At 40.7% G+C, this 19,378-nt stretch overlaps 1 protein-coding gene across 3 annotated transcripts; it reads right to left on the reverse strand.

Annotated features, from left to right (window-relative positions):
• Nucleotides 1-80: 80 nt before the first annotated feature.
• ocrl (OCRL inositol polyphosphate-5-phosphatase) lies at nt 81-18,284 on the reverse strand. 3 transcript variants are annotated; one of them, XM_037076791.1, is made up of 24 exons: nt 17,732-18,284; nt 17,027-17,106; nt 14,275-14,366; nt 13,573-13,611; nt 13,064-13,177; nt 11,528-11,722; nt 11,171-11,405; nt 10,867-11,040; nt 10,672-10,773; nt 10,451-10,565; nt 10,207-10,323; nt 9,886-10,067; nt 9,493-9,604; nt 8,906-9,015; nt 8,520-8,655; nt 8,286-8,396; nt 7,973-8,138; nt 7,398-7,633; nt 6,667-6,690; nt 4,763-4,879; nt 3,431-3,515; nt 2,965-3,092; nt 2,685-2,796; nt 81-2,166 (listed from the first exon to the last, which is right to left on the reverse strand). In XM_037076791.1, the coding sequence occupies exons 1-24, from the start codon at nt 17,768-17,770 to the stop codon at nt 2,042-2,044; spliced, it is 2,946 nt and encodes a 981-aa protein (XP_036932686.1). In that variant the 5' UTR covers nt 17,771-18,284; the 3' UTR covers nt 81-2,041. The 3 variants fall into 3 exon arrangements, with proteins under 3 accessions (XP_036932686.1, XP_036932687.1, XP_036932688.1); XM_037076792.1 differs by lacking the exon at nt 6,667-6,690; XM_037076793.1 differs by lacking the exon at nt 17,027-17,106 and having other exon boundaries at nt 17,777-17,928.
• Between the last annotated feature and the right edge of the window lie 1,094 nt (nt 18,285-19,378).

A 19,378-nucleotide genomic window follows, 5' to 3' on the forward strand; every position in this document is an offset into this window, starting at 1 on the left:
GATTTCACATGAACGTGGAGAGCGAGCCCCAAAACCCAGAGCAGAAATGTTGTTTTGAACAAGACAATGGAAAAACAAACCAGCTTTATACAGTTTTATTTCTGTTAAATAAATTAAAAGCACCAAAAATCTGAAAAGTTGAAAACAGGTGCAAGTGTTTCCTTGCGTACCTTTAAACGTACCTTAAGTTTCATGGACAGATTGTGACAGAACCGAAGACGAAAAGCACAACGAATCCATACAAATACATCAGCTAGTACAGTGGCATAAAGACGACACAGAGTATCAGAACAGGGTCTTTGATTATATTGATTCTGTGTCTGACATGGTGAAGGTGGTGCCAAACGGCTAATAAATCCCCAAATCTGAATCACCAGGGAATACTCTTTTTAGGCCCAAGCCACATTTTTGGCAAAGCTCGGCTGGATTGAGAAGAATCTGGTGCTTTGATGGCAATAAGGCAGAAGAAACTACACGAGAATAGAGCCATGATTGTCGGTGTTGTCACATTGTCTCCTAACAGGAAATTTTCTGAAGTCTCCGGCATCGCAGGAGATACTGAATAAGGAAAAAAATGTATGTCATAAATGTGAGTGTGTTTTTGTCTGGTGGGAGAGCTATCGCTGACATCTCTTGGGTACAACTGTTAAAAGAGGAAACACTGTTCATTATACACAGCAGAGCAGTTCCTTATTTCAATAACCATGACATGTTATGCAACAGTGACTGCAGAACAAAAAAAAACAAAAAAAAACAAAAAAAAAACCTCCTCTGTGGCACAAAGACAAAGACGGACTGTAGCCTGCAGAGTAGTGAGCCTTTAAATCTTACTAAACTTGCACCCCAGAAAATGCTGCATCACTTAAAAACAGGAAAATTACTCATCTGCATTCACCAGGAGGAACAACGTGGCCTTCAACATCAGACAATGAGGCAGAAGTGAGGAGAGGGACATGTAAACAAACACAGACATCAACAGTACCACCGTCATGACGAACAGCAGACACCAGCACAGATATGCACCACCATACCCACAACCGAAACAGTAAGTATTTACACGATTTAAGACATCGAGAACCTCAGAGGGCGACTCTTCACTCAATACTGGTGGACCAGGAAGTTAGTGTGTGTTAACAGACTTGTTTTATAACTCAAGAGGAACTGGCAGATGTAAGGTTCACGGCTGAAGTTACACAAAGACACGGCAAACATTCACGTGTTTTTTGTTGTGTGTTTTTTTTTTTTTAAACAACACGGTAAAAACGAGCTATGAATACTTCCATTGACATATTTTACAACCATTGCAGAGCGGAAAATAAAAATTGTAGTAGGAACGAAAAATTGGTGCAAACTTAGATGAAAAACAATATAAATAACAGGTAAAATGAGTAATGTTTGTTTTTAATATTCCCCCCTCAGTTAAAATGCTGCAGAATGGATGATTGTCGTGATTTATCTTAAGCTTAAACATTCTTAATATATACACTCCCACAATTATCCCATTCTGATCGATTTAATTCTTTAAACCTTGTACTAGTATTCAGTCTACTTCTTAAAACTTAAGGAATTCTTCCTTTTCTTTAGTGTAATCGAGTCTCTCTCTTAGCATCTACAGGATACATAGTGTTTTCACATTCATACCACTCACGGTTATTTTGGCATGAGCACCTACAATAAGAAGGCCCAGCTGAGGACGACTGTAGTCCGGAGGCTCGGGGCCTTCATGTCATCAGAAAGTGCGTAGGCATCAGTTCAAACCTCTCCCAGGTGCTTCCAGGTGCAGCGAGCGGTCGTTCTGTGAATGAACTAAGATTTGACACTTGGTAACATCGTCACAGTTCTAGTATAAGTCTTCCTCTAACGTGAGAGTTTGTGAATGGTGGGGTGCAAAACTGCTGCACTGGTCTCCAGACAGATGACAAAAATACCAAGTGGATCATGCTGAACAGTCTCCTGCAGGTCCAGGCTCGCTGCCAGCAGGACGTCAGGTCGGGAATCGACTCCAAACCCGACTGACGTCACGAAAAACTGTTGACATCGGTTACTCCTCGTCTCCTGCCATGAGGAAACCCAGAACGAAGTCGATGGTTTTCTGCCGGTCGTTTGGTGTCTGCCTGCCCACCATGTTGGGAGGCGGTCGGATGAGGAGGCTCGCAAAGAGCGTTGCTGAAACACAAGAACGGGACAGAGAGGTAAAAATTTACTACAGTGAGACTCTCTTATTTTACTTTACATGTACTATATGATCAGCAGTGCCAAGACAATGTATAAAAACTGAAACTATTGACTGTTTATAGAGATGTATAACATGACAGCTCCCCAAAATGTAAAACCGAAACATCTCCACTGCCCCCTGGTGGTCAGCTGCGGTGACATGATAAGCACCTCCCTCTCCATAAAAACTCAACCTGAACACGACAAAATACATTTTTCATTTGACAAACAGTCTGATCTTTGGTTTTAATTAGTTATTTGATGCTACAAAATGAGGGTGTGATGCCATGATTGACACCTGAGGTCAGGAAGAGACATCAAGTCACTAAAATCTCACTATGGGGCCAGACTGTGGTGGTTGCTATGCTGTCCAATTAAAACGGGATTGATAAACTGGGAATAATATCAAACTTGCTCTTCAATGAGCTACAAAGCACAGTGAATATTAATACTGGATGTTCATTTCATACCTATGAGGCTGGCTGTTAGGTTGTTGTTGTGTGAGTGCTTGAGAAGTTCCTTCAGAAAGGCCATTAAGTAGCGAAACACGTTGCGATGAGCCCGGGGCAGCTGGGAGATCAACTGTCAAACGTCAGAAGTAAAGATTAGTCTGACAGCCCCGTGCGTCTTCACGGTTCACACTTCAAAACTCCTCCAAGAAAAACAGGTCACACTGCCGAGTTAAACATCACGCAGTCAATCACAGATTGAGCAGATAACCACGTGGTACTTTCAGTGTCGTCACTGCACCTGTTTGCAGAGGCGGCTGTCGTGGGCGCAGTCTAGGCACCGCTGGTAGAGTTCATAACACACCACTGGTTCCGGCAAGGCCTCCAAGAAGATCAACAGAGCCTCGGCTACAGAGTGGTTACAACCAGCTACAGCAACAGTCAAGGAAGAACAAGCAAACCAGAGCTCTGTTGATTTAATATGGATCTTAATATAACAGACAGGTGTGACTCAGGTGGATCGACTTTCAGATCCGTCTCTGCCTGTTCCTGTCATCTGTAAACATTCAGAAAGTTCACTTAGATGTTAACAGTTAATTAAGAAATTAACTCTCCTCACTCTTGACAACCCACTGGTATCTTTATCATGATAATACTAACATAACAGTGACCATGTGCCCCTGGTCTGTGTGTTAACTGAGTCAGTATGCTAACACGCATCTTAATGCTGCTCATGTCTGTGTGACCGGCTTCATGAACAAGGATACAGACGGAGTCGGGGATGCTGGTGTCCAGACAGTCGATGATGCTCTGCAGCTCCTCCTGCAGGCCCGGTGTCTGGAACAAATCCTCCTGGGAGACATTCACAGACAAATATGGAATATTTAAAAAAAAAAAAAAAAACAGTTCCCCAAAACCCCCGAGTCCACTCTGAGTATCACTGCAGCTTTGTTTGTTATTGTGTCATACACACAAGTATGCAGACATGGACTTAAGAGACACCACAAGTAATACTGTTGCACCTGGGATTCATTTGTCAGACATTAACATGACTGATGCATTATTTTGCAAACAAAGGACTTATTCTCCCGTCAGAAACTAAAAATAAAATCATCCTTCTTCTGCAACACAGAGTTAAGTTTCATATAATCCTTCATCTTTAAAAACTAATCAGAAATGAAGGATGATTATTGAAACTTGTTGGAACACAACATGAAATTGATTTTGTATTCAGTCTCACCTCCAGCAAACAAACATATTTTCTCTTAAGGGAGACCAGAAAGCCTGCCTGTTTCTGTTTCTACTGATAATGAGTTAACGTTTTTTCATCGTGCTCATTATTTAGGTTTGTTCTGAACATTAACGGACCATCCTTCTTGTAGATTAGGGATAATTTGCACTGACTTTCATGAATATTTCACTGCCTAAATCGACCTGACATGATAGAGATTTCACCAAGTGGACATTTCATATGTGCAATAAACAGTAAATGTCCAGTTAAAACCATGTGTCTAAAAATGTGGCAATTAGCAGGACTGAGTTGCTTTTTATGAGCTGAATAAACTGCCTTAGTACCTAAAATTATTCAACAATGTAAAAACCCTTCAACATATCTGAAACATTTATCATCAGTAAAACTGAGAACAGGGAAGTTTCTCAGCTCGTGAAAACTTGATGTGTTATAGATAAATGGCTTCACAGGAAATGCTCAATAAAATGGATAATATGATGTGAGAATAAAGCTGTTACATCCTGTTTCAGTCCATTTATCTTGTCTTGGTCTTTAACGGTAGATTACATGAAAGTTAGACAGTTTAGTGAAGTGAGAAGTGTTTGTTTGTATCATCCTTCATATCAAGGTATTTTCTTCAAAAATACAATTTTGTCAATATCAGTGACACACTTATTAGTTAACAGCCATCTTTTATCCAAAGCTTTGTATGTATCAATCCTCTGAATGATGTTCAATAAAGCTCATACATAAATATCTGAACTCTTGCTTCACAATGACAGAACTGACTGAACTGCATCCTTAACTCACATTTCAGCAGTCTCATCAGTGATAATCATCCTTTGTTGCAGAAGTCTTGGCATCTCACCTGATCACAGGACTTGGTGAAGAGATGGTTGACAAGAATCCACACTTCTTTGGGGATCTTTAGAGGTTTGTCCTCCGTCCCTGCACCGTCCATCAGGAAGCTCACCTTTGACTTTTCCTGATGAAAGATGACACAGTCAAGTTTCACACTGACAAACTGTAGCAGAGACAAGAATAACATGCCGACTCATTACACGAACATCATGACATCATTCTGTTACTATGTGATTCAGAGATTACAATAAATGACCGTAAGTGACACGTCTGATCAATTAGTGATGGAGCGGGAGCAGCAATGAGAGCTAGATTATCTCTGAGGTCTGGAAACTTGAAGGAGGGTCATTTTAGAAAGCGCTGGATATCAAATTCTTTTTGTCTCTGCAAATGGATCCCAGAGACTCACAAGAGACGTCCAAAAATAACCTCAGCTAGTGAGGCTGCACATAAAACGCAGAAGGAAACTGGAGTGGGCCTTTAATGAGGAGCGATGCTAAGCTAACATGCAGAACTAATGTGATATTCTGTGAAACGTTTCAACACCCAGAGCTTTGACTGTGAACCCTCACAGTATTTACAGCGTGGTGAATCTTGTAGAGGGCATTCAAGACCAAGAAAGCTCTCACATGAAATGTGTAACTGACACTGAAACGTTGCCCAATTTAAATTCTAAGGGGATATCGGTTTACTCATGCAGCTATGCAGCTTCACTGATCACTAAGAAGTTATGAAATGGAAGACAAGAGTTGTCGTTTGAACTCAGCTGGACAGACCCTAATATGTCTTCTCATTAGCTTTAATCACGTGTGTGAGGGTGACCTGCTGTGAAATGAGATTTAGTGCGTTAGTGTGTGCCTAACTTTCATTGAACTGGTGTTCCCTGTCCTCAGTGGGCCAGGGGAGATTTAATGGATGACTGATCAGCACACAGATTATAACTAAGCTGGTCTGGTCTGCGAGGGCCTGAGGGCTACCCGCTGTTGCCCTTGTCGGCTTTCTGAAGAGTGGAACTGCTCCGATTCTACTTTCTGATTGGTTAGTAAAGCCAATTTGAATCAAACTTGACAATATATTTTAACTGTACACTAAAGGAATAGTCCAGCATCACAGGAAGAACACTTTGTTCCTTACTTTCTGAGAGCACCTGTGAGACAGAAGTACCTGTAGCAACGAGTCTCGGTGTGGTTGGCCACTATGAGTTTAGGCTAACCCTTCCGACAGTCTATACTCTGTAGGCTGGGCTGTTAGACTGCCATCTCTAGCCTCCATACTCACTGTACAGACATGAAATTAGTATTGCATTTATAATCTAATTCTCAATAAGAAGTACATAAGAACTTTTTATAACAAAAACAGAATTATTACCTCAATGGGCCTAAGTTACTAACTAAATTTAGGGAAGATCTGTAAAATATTTCTATGTGTGAGATTTAGGGGCAGAGATGTGATATAATATTCATAATTAAGTTTTCATGATAATTATGTCATTCATGCTTTGATACTGAAAGTAGAAATTGTTCCATTTTTGTTACCATGTCTACCACGTTGCAGCGCCACAGATAAAACTAACACTGGCTCTAGAGAAGGCTTTTCACACTTGTTTTTAGTGGACAATGTAGGAAAGGATGATGTGAGGTGTATTCAGTTGTTTGAAGCGTACAATCTTACTGCCAGACGCCACTTAATCCTACACACTGGACCTTTGAGGTTACACATTAACAGGGTGTAGATTATAGTGGTACTAAATATACTATATGTTGCTGATGTCAGATCCTTGACCAGTTTCCCTTTATGACATGGAAATTGAGGAAGGTCAATTAAGTGTCATAAAGGTTTGTAACTCAGGGGTTTGCCTTTATTGACCCCGATTTGCCAGATAGCTGATCAGGATCAGTGTTAATATTTTACCTTTTCCATGAAGCTGTCCTCTCCCTGAGCAGGAAGTCAGACCACACCCACAGTGAAGAGTTGGAAAGGAATGATCAAGGCAAGCAGAGGCGATGAAGGGAAACACAAGCAGAGAAGTAGAACGAAGTGGTATGCATAAACACAGAATCAAAAGAGAAGATAGATTACTGATCGTTGTTGCATAAATCATTGATCAAGTACACCAGGCAAGTAGGAAAATGAACAGAGATAAAGGAGGTCTTGTGATAGTAGCACTATAATCCAAAAGCCAAATCAGATAAAGTCAAAAACAGCTAAATGGAAACAGACAGAGGTGAATGTGTTGAGACCAGAGGAGGCTATTTATAAAAAGCACTAATATGGGCCTAACCTGAGTCAGTTCTCCCTGTTTTTAGGAGCTCCCTCCCCATGTTTCTGCCACTTCCTCGTTCCCTTGGCCCCACTTGGCCAGAAATATACAGGTTGAGACATTTTAAGCACTCCAAATATAGGCGCTCTGTGTGACTGAGTTTCCCCTGAGGGAGTGAACAAGCCCTCACACGTTCCCCGCTCAGGTTTCAGGTAGTGAATAGCTGCAGAGTGAGGAGCAGCCATCGGATTACAATCTCAGCTAAACTGCTTTGCGTACAGAAAAGGTTTACACAATCAGAGTTCCGACTAATCTGAGGAAAATATGTCTCGCTAATCGTTTCACTTTGGTCTGACTGGATTTCGCTCTCCCTGCCCCTCACCAGGTCAATGAGCTTGGTGATGGGGATCTCTCTGATGGGCTTCTTCATGCGGCACAGAGTCTCCAGCGAGGTACCAAAGCAACTAGGCAGGTAGTTGCCAGAGATGGTGATGAAGTAGTCTTTGCCACGGTCCAGATGGAGCACCAGAATGTCCTCTATGGCGTCCTCTCCGGAGTTCAGCAGCGTGACGGAGTCTTTACTGACGTACACCTCCAGATAGATCTCCAGCGTCTCATCTGTACAGGAAGAAAAGAAAGAGGTTCAACCCCAATCCCAACCCGACTTTCCGATGAGAACATTGTCAGAGGTCCAGAACCAAAACCTGAATTTGGACATCTGCTGATACCAACACTGATAACACACTCCTTTATTTCCTTTTCTCATATCAATCTGACTTTGGGATCTGGATCAGTACGTGGACTTTTTGAAGTGTTTTAAACTGCATCTATAATCTCCCTTTTACATTTCATCATCAATAATATAAATACTACATGATCACAGGTGTAGAATTCAAGGTGACGAGCTTACGGATAATCAAAAAAGAAAAGGGAGTTATCAGGATTAAAAGGACTTACTTGGCTCTAAGAATCCATCGCTTGGCTCGGCACGGAGCCAAGCTTTGCAATACTGCGAGTCATTGAGTTTGGGGATGAAGGCGAAGTGACAGGGGACCTGCCCGTCGTTTGTTATTTGGAAACGCTCCTTCTGAAGCTGCCGGAATTTCACATTCTCAAATGTGAACTGCAGGACAGAGAAAGAGAGGCGACATTAATCACAGACTCCTCTTGACTTTAACCTACGAATTGTGTGAGAACATTTCAACATGCGGCTCTTTTTTAAAAGGTTATTAGAGATCAGCGGATCTGTATCTGAGGTTTTTATTTTTACCTCTCTTCTGCTCAGAGATACGGATGGAAGGAAATCGTTCTCCATTCTGTCCATCGCTCGCACAATCTCCTCAAACACCTTTTTGTGGCGCTCCTCATTCACCACCTTAACCTGTTACAGAAACACACAGAGTAAAGTATTTATTACATCCGCATTACACACTTTGTCAAAACTAATATCAGGGTCGTGCATGGGTCAGTTTAGGGATTCTTGTTGGATAACATAGCTTCTTACCCCGATGCTGAAGAGGGAGCTGACAGGCTTGTGGTCACTAGTTTGCAGCTCCATGTGACTTCGGTATTTGAGCTGCTTGACATTGTTGCCTCTCCACAAGATTCTGTCACACCAGGCCGGGACACGACACTTCCCACTGCAGGAAACAGTCACAGTTTCAGAGCCAAAACTAAGGGTCAGACATCAGACACGCAGGCAGTACTGCTGACTCGGTATTAGTGTAACGATAACGCCGGGAAATGTTTCCTCACAAGAAAAATGTTACCAGGATTGAAAAGAAGAGAAACTGAAACGGAGAATGAATTGGCAATAATGAAACGCCAAGTCCTGGAGAGATTTTCTGTATTTAATCATTTCTAAAAGAAGATACAGGGATATGTTTTTACCTTGAGTCCCATCGATCAGTTTTGGGGTCGTACTTATAAGTGGGAATGAAGTTGATGTCTCCCTCCATGAAGTCTGTGAAGGCTCTCTTCGTCTGTCTCTGAATGTTCAGCTACACATGAAAGAGGCAACGTGTGAGCACAACTATTATGACAGATTACAAACAAACTTGTATAACAGAAGTCGTTTTGCCATTACTACATATTTGTCTAACCTCAAATTATCAGGAAGGATTTACTATTTTCAGTTATGTAACACTATCATGCATTTACACAAGGACAGAAACAGTTTAATATACAAGCAGGAGTATTTTAAAAAGGAGGCTGAGCAGAAACACTACAGTATCATCTTATATCTTAAAATTATCTTATTTCATGTCAAAATGACTAAACACACAACAGATTATTCAATAAATACTTTCAGAACTACTAAAAGAGGAAAACTGTGGTCAACTATAGAAAAAGAAGTTGTCATCTTGTTTCAGTTCCTTAAGTTAAAAGTAAGTAAGATTTGTTTTCTCCGTTTGTCATCAGTGCAGAACCACAGCATTTAGAAGAAAAAGAAACAGTGCCAGGCAACAGTCTTTTACCTGATCAACCTCCTGAAGCTTTTTAAGCTCGCTCTTAGCAATGAGATGTTTGACCTCAGAAGCATCGTACATGAACAGACGATAGTTTAAATCTCCGAGCCAGATAACGACACTGAAACACAAGAAGAGACGGATAAATCTTAAAACTTTGTGGTGATCATGGTTATCCTTTAAAAAACATTTTTTTTACGTTTTTCAAGCAATCAGATGGGAATGTGAAAGAGAAATGATAAATAAGAATACAAAAGTAAAATAAAATTTTAAAAAAACTGGGAAAAAAAACAAGGATTGTGTTCCAGCAAGTGAAGAAAACACAACTAATGGGTGTAAAATCAGACTTTACTCATCAGCTCAGAACCACATTCGAACTCTGGACATGAACGAGGAACTCACTCGTGCTTGACGATACTGAGAGGGGGGTAGTCCAGTAAGTGGAAGGTCATCCGGGCGCAGATGTCTTTATAGTCCTGGTTGCGGCGCTCAAAGTCTTCCACGTGTGCTGCTAGATGGGAGTTGACGATGCAGAAACTAGTGTTGTGGAAAACAAACCTCACTGCCACGCCTCCTTTGTTCCCCTGGAAACAAAAACATTTAAAACATTGAAAGACCAACCTACTGCACCTGAGGGAACAGAATCATGTTATATTTACGTCATGGTTGTATATTCATTTTTGTATTTTGAATAATGTGGTCCGAGTTCAGTATGAAACAAACCATTTTTCCCATGATTCCCGTCCCCACATGCTCTGCGGCTATTTCTTTTATGTGACTCTTGAGTGTCTTTTTGACAAAGACCACGAGCATCATCCCAACTAGTCGTATGATCCGAATCTGGAGACAAACACACACACAAAAAAAAGAGAAAAGGCAAGTTAGTACCTTTAACAATGCATCAACAGGGCCGAATTTCCATACACAGTATTCATTCACGGCAAATGGCTGCACGATGACCACTCACCCTCTTGTACTTGGCTTTTGGGTGCAGGCTCCTCTCGACAGCTTCCACCCACAGCTGCTCCTTAGACGAGTCCATGTAGAAGAAAGCTTCAGTGCTCAGGTCCAGTTCTTGAAAACTACAGTCCAAAAACAAATCGACGTATTAGGTATTACTGAAGTAAGAAGAGGATGATATCTCTTGCTCATGTTTAGAAAAGTTCTGTATGATAAGCTCTCACTGACCCCAGAGCGTACATGTCAGGAGGTTCTGCGTCACAGCAGAGCCACGGCTCGAGGGTGCTGTCTGGAGACTGGCCATTCACGTTCCATGTTCCTGTGAAAATCCTAAAGAAACAGAAAGCAAAGTTATTGCACAGTGGAGGGTTAAAGTGTGCAGGACAAAACCAAACATATACAGCATAGAGAGGCTCTTCTTACTTGAAGGTTTGGATGTCCACATACTCGCTCTCCTTCTTACCCAGGCGGTGTTTGATCAGGTATTCTCTCTGACTTGCCTGGCTGGAGAACATAGCCTGCCTCATGCTGTTGCTGGTGGGACTGTCGCTCCAAGACATCTGTCTGTCCACACGGTCAAAACCTGACCTGTAACTACTATAATGGAAAAAGTAGACATTATTCAAACATTAGTGATATTTTAGACAGTTTCCAAAATGGGATACTGTGCCATCAGCCAAAAAGTACCAAGTTTCCAATGTTTAGATGTCACGAAAGGTTAACTTACTCTGGTTTGGAGCCGTCTTTGGCCTGTAGGGAGAGAGCTCTGTCTTTAGGGACTGGTGGAGGAGGCAGAGGGTTTGATGGAGTGTAGGAGGCTTTGCGAGGAGGTAGAGGAGGAACAGGAGGAGGCTCCCTAGAGGCCACGATCCGATTCTGATGGTTCTTCTTTTCCTCCACTTTGAGAGCATGGTTGAAGTTGTCTTCAAAGCCAAAGTCTGAGACAAGTGACTGAGCTGGATCTTCAGAAACAAGATGTTCAAAAGCAGAGGATTCATTTAAAAACCAACAGAAACTAATATGGAAGAAAAAGACTTCAGATGATAACTGACACATATAGCAGCACAGTGTATCTGCACATTACCTCTGTTAGTCTGATTTGATGACATGCTATTGTTGAGGTTGAGAGGCAGTGCACTGGCAGATTTGGGTGGGTTGCCTCCAGAGCCCACAGAGTTAGCAGTCTTGTTTGCTCTTTGCGGCGGGATGGGGACTGGTCCTCTCAGGGCTGTCGGTGTAATGGGCTCCATCGCTTTTTGTGTCGTGTGTCTGGATTGAGCTGCGAACATTAAACAGCACAAAGAAGCATTAGACAATCCAGATTCAACACAACCTCACTCAGACTGAGAGGAGCAATAACAATAATGGTGCTGCATCTTGATCCAAACGGAAGCTAATTTGCCGCATAAATGCATTTACCTTAAATCATTTCACATCCTGGTTCAACTGACCTTTCTAATTGTAAATATCAAAAAAGATAAAAATGAGCCAACACCCAGAAGAGCAATGCTGTCGCAACAGGAAGTAGAGGACAGCAGTTAAAAAGTGGCCTGTTGATGACGAGGCGGAAGACGGCACAGTTCCTCTGCAGCACTACTGTTCACTATGTCATGATGATTAAATAGAAAACGAAAGAAAATGATAGCGGCTGCATCGTAGTAACTGTAGTACAAGTAGGAACTGGACAAACAGGTAGCCAGTGTAGACATACTGTATTTACAACTCCCTGCCTGCTTATTGACCCGGCTTCAAAATCTATTATTTCACAGGGTGTGGAGACAGAAAGTAAATGAGCTGGTTGACTCTAACAAGTCGTCTGCACAGCTCAAAGTTTACTAAGTGTCATTTTTATTTTCATTCTTCTGGTAAACTGAGCAAAGATGAAGACACAACTTTGCCTTGAGAGTTACACAATCAGTGTTCTCTGTGAAAAGATTTTCCAAAAAATAGTGCCTTAACATCATTTTAAGCCCAATCAAGCTTTTCCTATTGTCATGATCAACCAACACACACACACTCACAGTTAAGGACCAAGTGAAATAAAATAAAACAAACAGAATGAAAACACAGCGCTCCTCTTCATGAGACAATATATGTTCCTCATATGGGAAACTTTGAATTGTGGCATCTTTCAGACTGCAGATGACTCATCACATATTCCAGTCTGTTAAGTCTACTGAATATCTTGAATACAAAAAAAACAATAGATACTACATACAAAGGCCGAGCTAAATGTATCATATGCCTCAAAATGCGAAAAAACAAAGTGCCAGTACTTTAAAAACATTGACACTACACAGTGATAGATGCATTTACTGGCAAAAAACAATCCTGCACATAGCTAAAACATCAATTTAAGAATGAAAGCATACTCGCGTCAGCTTTACTCCTCTCTGGCTGCACTCACAGAGGTGGGCTGGCACCTTTAAAGGTGGATCTGATTTCAAAAACTGCCAAGTGAGTCTCTCCACCAGTGTGTGTGTGTGTGTGTGTGTGAGGTAAGAATACACAGGAAATCAGCGAGCGGTGTAATCCACCCTCACTGAATAAATCTTAGATGAGAGATTAAATAATTAATCATCCGACTGCTGTAGACTGCTGACAGACAGTGGAGTCTTACCTTGTTGCTGAGCACTCTTCACCTGAGTGAGGAAAGTCTGAGTCCGGTCATCATCCTGGAGTTCCAACAGCAGCTCAGGGGATTTATCTCCTTTGATTCGTAATCTAACACGAGCTGACGAGGGGCGAAGAAAAAACACACACATTTACACACATGTTTAGACTCTGCAAACACATCAGAAATGCAGACTGCCAAGAAAACAAAGCAAAGTGATTTAATAGGGAGACAATTGAGCATTCTTTCAGAGAGCCCTGGTAACTCATGACCAGCATCTGCTGCTAAATAAAGGACACAGCTTGGCTAAAGGCATGCTCTAAAAATGTAGTATGCCTGGATAAGGGCTGTGTGCAATAAATGCCAAGGTCTAGCTCTCGTTTGTTCCCACAGTAAATTATTCTTCCCAGCTTGCTTGAAAGACCAAAACAACATATATTTCTACATAATGTCTGTTTGAAAACAAAGCTTAACAATAGCACAATAGAATTTGAGGTTAAAAAAAATGTACTTACAATCTACTGAAAAGTTGATAAGAAGAGCCTCTTCGGCCTCTGAAATGAAAGAGGAAAGAGTTTGTCGGTGAGCGTGCAGTCCAAAGGTCTGTTGTGAGAGTAAACCAGAGGTGTTGTAAATTATATCAACAGACTCGAGCTGCTGATTGTTGATTTTCAAATTCTGTCATGCACAGAGGAAGAGACCCCTGGACTTTCACTTTTACACCACTGTGATGTTACCTGAGTAAACATAACACTACTTTAAATGTACTCTGCATTTATCAACATGCAGCCGCTGGAAAAAATATCAAATATCCCATATTTTGACTAAAGTTAGCAAACCCCCAAAAAAGTTAAAAGGAGCTCTGTGCAACAACATTATTCAAAATTATATTTATTTATCTTTTTCACTATATGTGAGGGGATTTTAAAATGACATGACAAATGAGACCTTCCCCGTCTCTCTCGGTTGCCAATACAAGCCTTGTTTAATGCTGCTGGCTGTGGATTTCTCTCTGAAGGACTCTGGTTCAATTTTCCACGACAGCAAAAAGGATGTGACTTTCAAGCACATTCAGCTAGCAGAGCGCAACAGTAGCTAACAATAGTTTAGAAATAGAGTCCGCCAACATGAACTAACAACTGGCTTCCAGCACAACACAGAGTCCCCTTAATATTGTGAATCTGAAATAGGACAACAACAACAAAAAAAACACATACCTCGCACAACTTCAAAATTTCCGTTGATAGGTATGGACAGCTGAGCCACTGGACGAGCCACAACTACATCAGGCGTGGCCAAAACACCCAGTCTGTGTGAGAACAGCACAGAGACCTTCTGAACATCAGCTCTGTGAGGTTTCCATATCATTCAAGATTATCAGTACAATTAACAAAAACATAAAGCATTTACAGACAATCTGCTTCAGCCATTATCTTGCAATCAAAATAGTGTTTCATGCAAAGAAATCAGGGTGAAAACATTAGAATAACTGAACAATCAAGATGTAATATGGGTAGACATACTGTTAGGATTAGATCATAATTACAAAGGTTATTAAAAATGTGACATGCACATGCAAACATGCAAAAATCTGCTGAGATGCTTAATGGAACAAACACACCATGACACAACATTAGCTCATAAACCTTCTGCCTCCGTCAAATTTTGTTGTCTGCTGTATAGCAAACAGTAGCACATTAAGGGGAGCTACGCCTTGATTCATTAGATAGTCTATAACAGCAGCTTCAAATCTGTGATGTGGGTAAATGTAGGTGGGGTAATACTTCACTCTCTGACAATGGCTGACTAAGAACCAGGGTCAAAGCAGCACGCGGGGCACCGCCCACACTTCCCGTCCACTTCATAATAACTGATTACTGGTGAGGAGAGGAAAGTGATTCAGCACTGCTCAACTGAACATGTCAGAAGGACTGGCAGTTCTCCTGAATCAGCAGAGGCCCCTCATGTTGTAAGCTACATGACAAACAACAACCGAGAACTAACCCGCCTTGGGCCTCAAGGGTGTAGATGAAAAATTAGAAACATGTTACAAACAGCGGACCTGAACGCAGCATAGATGTTGTGGTGAAGCTCATGATGTCTGGTTTTCAATCAGCCTGTAAGATGTTTATTTTCTTTTAAGGTTATCTGTTCCCTTTTACTCTCAGTAGGTTGCCTTATGTCATCTTTAAAAATAACTTAAAAGTGGCAAGCAGAATCATAGGTCTAGAGCTGCAACTAATCAATGAACTGTCCATCATTGTTTGGTCTGAGCAAAATCTCAGAAAATTGTGAAAAATGTCTGTCAAGCCCAAGAGAATGTCCTGAATGTTTTGTTTTTGTCCAAGAGGAGAAAGAAACCAGAAAATACTCACATTTGAGAAGCTGGAATCACAGTGTTTTTTTTTACTCAAATGAATTAATCTATTATCAAAATAGCTGGGGATTAATTGAATAGTTGACAGCAAATCAATTAATCACTACAGCTTTCCAGAAGACTGTGCTGACAGAGACGACAGGTAGTCATGACTAGATCCTTGCAAACGCTAACCAGAGGACGCTTAATGAGATCTTTGATTAACACGACAGCCTCAAAATAAACACTGAATTAAGAAAAACACACTTTAAAGTTCAGATTGACATTGATATTTTCCTACAACTAAACAAAACTATCTGATTTAAATAATGTTGACAATACGTTATGAAAATGAAAACCCTGACAGCACCTGATGGTCATGACTCTGCACCATTTCTCCGTATCGGGAGTGGAATTCAGTCTGTGTGGTTTTAACGCAGTCAGCTGAGGACGGAGCTTGTGTGCCCATGTGAGTCTCATTACAGTTCAGGACTAAGTGGAGGAATTCTGGATAATGCGAAGTGAGCTGGCTGCTGGTAGGTGTAATTGCCTTCTCCCTCACTCTAACTTACGCCACAACCTGCTACAAACAACACTGATGATTTAACACAACCACAACATCCCCTTTCACAATACGACAATGCTGAAGCTGCTGAGACGCAGTTTAAAAATCCTGCTAATAAACACTGAACCACATCATTACAGCTCCAAAGGCAGCTCTGTCGTGTAGCTGACTTTCTGACCTCAAGAGTCACTCATCTGTTCAGCAATCAACTGCAAGACACCTGAGACTGACAACATCTGTGGCTACAACAATCAACGATTGTTTATGATCCTAAGGTGTGAAAAAACTTCCGTTTTCACCTGAAAAATGCTAAACATGCACGTGGTTCAGATACTTCACCTGACCTGTTTGATTTAGCAAAACTAAGTTCCTCCAGCAATATGCTCATGTAATGTTATTCCCAATATAAATCTATTAGATAAGACAAGATGGCTGACCCTTAAACACAACAATCAAACTGTAAATCATCTAGTTTATTGCTCATTGTGAGGCTATCGTGGCACACACCCTTTTGATAAAAGAGACTGTATACTGAACCGCTGTGATATAAAATAATTTACAGGTTAGAAGGCATAAAAAGCTATTTAGTGCAGGTGGATCAAAGGCAGCAGAAAATACAAAGTAGACCGGTAATTTCAGATATTCAACAGCTAGTATCTACCTTCAAACATGGAAAAAAAGCTGGCAAAAACTTTGAATTTGATCCCAGCAAAAATGAGTGAATTCACACACACACACTTGACACAGACCTGTCTCTGGGTCTCGTGGCTGAGGCGTTGACCTTTTTTTAATCAATCTATCAATGCAGAGGTGAAAAGTGTGTGTGGGAAGTTATTCTTTTTTGCTGGGATTTCATTTCTGCACCATGTAAAAGGCAAAAAGCAAGTGGTGCTCGTGTTGCCTGATGATCAGAATTAAGCACAAGCTACTTACGAACATCTACACGAGCTGCTTCAAACTTCAAACATGACCCGTGACATCTCACTAAACGTACCTAAAGCCTGACAGAAAATATGTACATTTTCAGCCATCAGGTTCTCATACTTACACAAACTCTCCACCTCGCTCAATTAGTGACAGTAGTCTGGGCTCCTTCTGGCCAGCCCTCAGCTCCTGAGCTCTTACAGTGTGAGCATCACAATCAAGGAATTATTCTGATTTAGGATGATGATGATGATGATGATGAGAGACACTGAGCTGTTGTTATTACTAATCACAACCTGGGCTTTGATTTTTTTTAGCAGTGTGTCCAATTAGGCATGAGGCATTAGGCAAACAGAAGTTACAATCTCTGTGAGAAGAAGCCATGCTTAGTGAAAATTAGGAGACAAATTAACGTGAAGAATGACAAGTCATGAGGCACTGACAGAGGAGAAAGCAGCTGAGTGGCTGAGGTGGTTAGTGGCAGCCATTATAACTTAAAGAAACGTGCTGGCTAACATTCCTCTAACCAAGACTAGATGGGTTTAATTAGCTAATTCCCTTGCTAACGATAATAAACTGGTCATACTGTTATGATTAGGAGTGAGCTGAGCTGAAAGTCAACCGTATCTATTAAAAGAACAAGGTGTATAAACTCACTGCTAGAAACTAAAATGTAATTAACCTTCTAGTTGTCAAACGGTCTTTAATAAGTTCAGCTAACCGACGTGCTAACTGACAAAATGATTCAGTTAAGCTAACGTTAGCCAACAAGCTAAAAAAAATATATATATATATATAAAAAAAAAGGTTGTAACTTAAAAAAGGATATTGCCAAGCACTCCTCGTCGCATATCCCCAAGGAGGACATTCTTACCGATGTAGGATAAACAGCGTTTTATCATTGAGTGTGGACTTTGTGTTGGTTCGGTCCAGACACGGACGGAGAAAGTTAAATCCCCACCCGGTCCGGCAGCTGCAGCTGCGGCGGCCTTCCGGGGTGACAGTTGCCCAGTTGCTAATGCTAACCGCTTCTTAGCTTGTTAGCCAGATGTTTGTTGTTGCTGCTGCTGCTGCTGCTGGATGGGGTCACAAACGTTCAACAGAGCCGACGAGTGGAAATATCCCGGTCAGTGAGCGCCATTGTGTGGAAAACAAAACAAAACAAAAAAAACGTCTTGAAATATCCGGTTCGTGTTTGGTTCGGTTCGTGGAGCAGGCCGGCCGGTCGGACTACATGGCTGGCAGTTAGTGTCAGATTTAGCTAGTTGTGCTCCAGCAGAGTTTTTGCTATGTGGACTCTCCCTCCTCCTCCTTCTTCTTCTTCTTCTCCTGCTGCTCCTCTCCTCGCCTCCTCCCTGCCCACTTATTCTTCGATCCGGCTTCTTCTTCTTCGTCTGGGGTTTTAACCGTAGCTGACGTCATGTGTGCAGCTCACAGCGCCACCTGCTGCCTCTGAGTGTGAACCACAGCCTGCCTGCAGCTGGTCAGCACACAGACTGTCATGATAAATAAATATATTTGTGTTACAGTGCTGCATTTAAAACCAGTGGTGGAAAGTACATATGTATATTTATTTTGCTTGTAATTTACGTGCGCATATTAAAAACAGGTTATAGACTATTCTATAAAAGTATTCTACTACATTTCAGAGGGAAATGTGTTACTTTTACTTCTCTACATTTATTAAACAGCTACAGTTTCTTTGTTTTTACATGCAAAATATATGTTGAAGTTAATGAATATGATGCAATGTTCTAATTTAAAGCCACACAAACCCTCATTTGTATTACCTGGTTTCACACAATAATCTGTGAGTATTAACTCTTTGCTTTAGATATAAAAAATATATATTATCTTTTGAAAACCTTAAATAAAAAATAGCAATTGTTAGTTTAACCAGATGAATATAATGTCATATATATAATTATATGAACATAGAATATAATTTATGATAATGTTCCTTTTTGTTCTAATATGTGAGAATGATTTAGATATTCTGTCATATATCAAACTATATTTATTATTTATTATATACTATACTATAATCATACTTTATTTACATTCTATGTTATGTTGCATGTTGCTAATATTTTTCCTTGTGTCTTATATCCCATACTTTATTATTATGCACCATATTATGTCAATATGTTAATATATTATACAGTTTAATTACATTATAAACTACATCACATTTCTTTATTGATACTAAAAAACACAAATATCATTTCATATTAATCTGATGTACAAATGGTGTAATATTGCTTATTAATCACGACACATCACTGTCACTTTTACCTCTTGATATTGTCCTCAGTTGTGCTTGTTTAATTTCTGTTTACTTTTGTTCTTATTCTACGTTTATATATGACATAGCTTTTATTTTTTACTTTCTCTCATTTTGTCTCTAATAACTTTTGTACTCTGAATTTGTCTTCTGGGGATCAAAATATAAGTTATTAAAGGATCTGAGTATTCC

This window comes from Acanthopagrus latus, chromosome 18 (assembly GCF_904848185.1).
Source record: "Acanthopagrus latus isolate v.2019 chromosome 18, fAcaLat1.1, whole genome shotgun sequence".
Taxonomy (NCBI): domain Eukaryota; kingdom Metazoa; phylum Chordata; class Actinopteri; order Spariformes; family Sparidae; genus Acanthopagrus; species Acanthopagrus latus.